This window comes from Melanostigma gelatinosum (assembly GCF_949748355.1).
Source record: "Melanostigma gelatinosum genome assembly, chromosome: 5".
Taxonomy (NCBI): Eukaryota; Metazoa; Chordata; class Actinopteri; order Perciformes; family Zoarcidae; genus Melanostigma; species Melanostigma gelatinosum.
In genome coordinates this window covers 20,071,937-20,076,984 of record NC_136638.1, presented here as the reverse complement: position 1 = coordinate 20,076,984, position 5,048 = coordinate 20,071,937, and the positions used below count along the sequence as shown (strand labels likewise).

Sequence of the window (5,048 nt, the reverse complement as noted above, 5' to 3'; positions counted from 1 at the left end):
ACCTCGCAGCCGGACTCGGACCTCACGGGGACGTGGACATCAAAGATGGCGGTGAGAGGTGAAGAGGGCTCACTCTCACTCTTTCCCGGAAACCGACAGAACGCGGACGAACCAACAAAAGCCTTTAAAATGCTGCTGTGTGAACGGAAAGTTTTCTCTGGAAGCCCATTTCCGGAGGCAAAAAAATAAAATAAAATCACAAAAAAAATGTAATTCAATTAAATCGCTACAAAAAATATATATAGATATATCACTACTAAAAAATTAAATAATAAAAATCACTACAAAAAAAATAAAAATCACGAGTTTACAAAAAATAAATGATGAGATAGAAAGTCGGTTTTATTTTTTCTACTCCAGAGCTGCTTCTTGCTGAAAATCCTTTTAAGGGTGCATTTGTTTTGTACAATCCCATGTGAAACAGCAAGCAATTTAAGTATTTCATGTGTCGTAAAGCCACGTTTAAAGTCGTCTTCAATGTACTCACAATCCATTTATATGTCAAATGTAGGGTAACCTAAGCCAAAGAGCTGCTTCTATGACTGTTGTGTTAAAGTATTTTTACAATTTCGACTTTCTATCTCATCATTTCTCTTTTTTTTTCTTCTTGTATTTTGTTTTTTTGTAAATTAAAAACTTGATGTCGTGATATTTTTATTTATTTTGGGTTTCCATAGATTTCAGATATTTTTCAGCTGCAGATAAATTATATTTAGAATGTTTATTTTAAATCCTTATCAAAGGCAATTCCCTATTATTTAAATACAGAATAAACAGGATTTCAATGTCAGTTTCTCACTGTTAAGAAGAAACAAATTTGAACCCAATATATTTTAATTATTTTTGTTTGTATGTGAAGAAAGAATGTGACACTAAAAATAAGATAAAACATTTTCATGAGCTCAAGTGATGACAGTAAAAACTTCAACCCTGATGTGAGCTCTTCCACGTCCACTTGCAAGAGAATAGCGTTGCATGAGAGGCTGCAGCATTTTGAACATGAACTAAACGTCTTGCAAGCAGCACGGTTTACCATTATTTGTGATTTGTAGTAGATTATCTTTCTAATAGACGATCTAAGCGGTTGCTAGTAAACTACAGGCCACATTCGCTATATAGCGGCCTCTAGCGTTCATGTGGGCGTTGTTGCATGCTGATTCATTTAATTAAACTTATCCACAAGAGATAATGACCACACCAGCAATTCAGTTTTGGACTCAATTCAGAAACGACGCATGCTACAAAACGGTTTAGTCAAACAAATAAAGTATTTTCAGCACATGACATTTTTTTTCATTCGACTTCTGAGATTCACAGAGTTTTTAGAGTAAAAGGAAACAGGTCTCAGGCAAGAGAGTCAACTTTACTGAAAGCGTGTTCATCATTTGCTTTTGAGAAAAATCGTGATGGGAAAAAAATGTAAACCTTACCAGATTGAGTGTGCTGAAGAATCTGCAGAGAGATCGAGGAAAAATACAGCTGGAAAATGATTCTCCCAATGAGAGAAAAGCATATTTTCTCAGGGCTCTATGTTCTTTCTGTTGTCGTGAACACTGTATCCTCTGTCCTGGTCTGTCTCACATGCTTTAGCCAGAGGGCCTCTCATCTATTTTACATGGTAAACGGGAAGCAACACCGCATCGGGTTCAGCTACAATGGCCTCGTTATTGTGTTATACAGCCTGTGACTCCGAAGGCCCAAATAATGACTTCTTCTCACCATTCAACCTCATAACTCATGTAACATGTATTAGAAACAAGGATTTTATTCAGATGGTCGTAATTATCTATGCAAATTAAGAACAACAATAGCATGCTATGTGAAATAAATGGCCGTTCTTTAAGTGTCCCTTTCTTGAGCAGTATTTCCACTCAAAATTAATTAAGAAATGCTGCAAACGGCTGAAGTCATAGCAACAGATCCTTGGGGTCTTAAGTGGTCACTTGTTCACCACAGCTCTGTGTATCATAGCAACAACTTGAGGATTAGGCAGGAGAGCAGCAGCCTGGGCCAGCTGGGGCAGCAGTGTGTAGGTGGAGGTGCGCAGGTACCGAAAGAGGTCCTGGAAGCCTTGGAGATGAGCGTTGACCTGAGGCGGGACACCTAAAGACCGCCCCAGCCTCCTCAACACGTTCCTGTTGTCAGCAGAGTCCAGCAGCAGGGACAAGTCCTGGACTGAGTCATAGTCCAGCATCTCGATACTCTGACCTGGACGGAGTCAGAACAGAATCATCAACATGGACTTCAGAGATGAGTGCCAACAACTGAACTACAGGACACAGGACAAAACATTTATCATCATCATCATCATCATTATTATTATTATATTACTATTATTATTTACGAACATACCTTGAGCTACTTCCCATATTGTCTGAAGTTTTTGCTCCATCTGATATTGACATAGAAAAGAAGACAATTTTTATAAAAGCTAAATACATTCAACATAATGGGTTAGTCCTGAAAGAGTTGGAATGAAACGAAGCAACACCCCTCTCACATAATTGTACCATAATGGCACCTTGACTCTTAATAAGTTAAACCACTTTACCTCCTCCATGGAAGAGCAGCGTCTTTGCTTTTCCTCCCACGTGATGTTCTCCTCTTTCTGACCGGAGGGCTTCATGTTGGTGGAGACATTAATCACAATAGAAGTAGGATGCACCTCATTGTCATGGCTCAGTGAGTTCAGGCCCCTGCAGGGATGAAATTAATATCAATAATCACGTTGAGCCTGAAAGAGGTCAATTGAATGAGTGATCAAGCAGCATGTATTTGCAGTGCACCTGAGCTGATCTTGAGCAGGAATAAAGGTCCGTGAAGGGGCTTCGGATTGTTCGGCTGCTCTCTCCGTGGCGCCGGACAAAGGTGTGTACTGAAGGTCATCCACAGACAATCGTCCTTCAGGCCCAGGACAGTACTCAGGAACCTGCTCTGAATATTGCAACAAGTGTGTATGATCAAAATGTAGTTGTTAAGCAAACTAAGGAGGAAGAGACGCCAATTCATCATGTATCTGACTCACTGAATCTCTCAGCAGCCAGAAGGACGGCCCAAAGCAGCAGGGCAATGAGGAAAACTGCGGAAGCTGTTGCTGAACCAATCAGGACCATCGAAAACGCTTCTTCTTTTACTCCTTGATTAAACAGAAAACAATCACACAAGTCAAAAGAGACCAAATGAAAAAGCGGTTTGAGAAAATCCGAAGGGTTCCTCACTCTTCTCTTTAGGTTCTTTGAGATTCCCCCCGGCCGCAGTGACCCCGCTGTCTGCCAGAGAACAACAGTTATAACTTTCATTGACAAGTTCTCTGGAAAATCAGCCGTCATTAAAACTATTTATACGAGCGTATTAACATCATCATTCAGTCTTTATGGTTTATCTGTAGTTTTTACCTCCTTTAGGGCCGTGAGCTCTCAACAGCAAACACTCTTTATGGACTGTGTCACGTCTGTAACAAGGCACACAGGGCAGCTCCACTTCCCCAGTCATGCTCCTGAGTTCATAATACCTGCGCACACAACCACATTCATACACGAAAACAAATGCCGGCACTTATCAGGTGACTGGTGTTTAGGCTGGTCCTGCAGGTGTAACTCACCCTGAGAGGCAGCGACCACACTGGGCATCTCTGGTGGGCGAGCACGCTGTCTCCTTCAGGCGGTTCAGCAGATTGCACTGGATGCATCGCATGCAGGGAGCAACCCCTGTGTCTGCGCTGAACTTGCCTTCTCCACACAGAATGCAGACACCTTCACCGCCATCTCCAAAACCACAGTCCTGAGAATGAAGTGCAATATCGACTTGGAGTCAAGTAGCATGGCTGGTAAAAGAAGGGGGGGAGAAAGGGGAGAGAAATGGTGCCGTCATTGTCATGTGTAGTGTGTGTTACCTCTGAGAGCTGTTCTGCTGGTCCACATACAGGGCATGGAACACAGGTGCCGTTGGTGTGTAAGAACTCTGTCTGATGGCAGCTGGGCTCGGAGTGCACCAGCACGCACCAAACCTGAGGAAACACACATTTAAAATGTCAGCAGTGGTAGAAATATTCAGAGCTTTTACCAAAGGAGAAGTGGTAATACTACACACACAAAAAGTTCTTCATTCAAAGTAAGTTTACTGAAGTTAAAAAAGAGAGGAACATTACCAGCAAAATATTAAATTGAAAGTACTTGTTTTTATGAAAACTAGGTTATTTAGTGGTGTTTTTATTGTATATATATATATATATATATATATATATATATATATATATATATATATATATATATATATATATATATATATATATAACTGGGTTCTGATGGACCTTGTTGTCATTGCAGTTTGAAAACGGTGTCTGTAAGAAGAAAGAAGAAAGCAGGTTGCTGAACTAGAATTACACTTGAAACAAGTTTATAAATTGAAAACGAATTAATATATTCTTCCAGCACTGGCAGATTCACTTTTATTTTGTAAGAAAAATAATACTTCAAGAAATTACTCAATGACCAGATGTTGTGCTCTGACCAATGCATCATATCATGAACAAACCAAAAATGCAAGTAAAGTACAAGTATCTCAATATTGTGATGAAGTACCGTGCATGAGAAGATGTTCTTAGTTACTTTCCACCACTTAATATGATGATGATCTGGGACTAGAGAGTCAACGTTTAAAAGATCTGTAAAAGGAAATTGCTTGAAGGTCAGACTTACCATGAGCAGAGAAGCAGAGAGACAAGCCTCCATCGGAAAACTGTTCATGGTCCTTCTCTAAGGAGGATGTTACCCCTCTGCCTCCCTACACGGACACCGTAACACTGAAAAAGGATGTAAAATAACATATAAAGACAGCTGATACCAAAAAAACTAAACATCCTCAGAGGCTACCAGAGGAAAGCAATAAACACGTACTGCTCCATATGGTTCAATAAGCAGTGCATCTCTCAGGGACGAGTCACTATTTTGCAGCTGCTCCACATTCAGCAGAGGTATAGTGGTGGGAAAACATCTTTGGGAATGCCCCTCATTCTACATCACCAATGACGCAGGAGAGGCTCCCAACCA

General features: G+C 40.5%; 1 protein-coding gene across 1 annotated transcript; it reads right to left on the bottom strand.

Moving 5' to 3' along the window:
• Positions 1–1,939: 1,939 nt before the first annotated feature.
• Positions 1,940–4,773, bottom strand: LOC306777901 (uncharacterized protein; the record flags this gene model as incomplete). The annotated part of the gene is made up of 10 exons (XM_079269208.1): positions 4,698–4,773; positions 3,893–4,006; positions 3,602–3,780; positions 3,396–3,511; positions 3,219–3,269; positions 3,026–3,136; positions 2,787–2,934; positions 2,552–2,696; positions 2,353–2,392; positions 1,940–2,208 (listed from the first exon to the last, which is right to left on the bottom strand). Exons 1-10 carry the CDS (start codon positions 4,743–4,745, stop codon positions 1,940–1,942), a joined length of 1,221 nt encoding a protein of 406 aa, XP_079125334.1. The 5' UTR covers positions 4,746–4,773.
• Between the last annotated feature and the right edge of the window lie 275 nt (positions 4,774–5,048).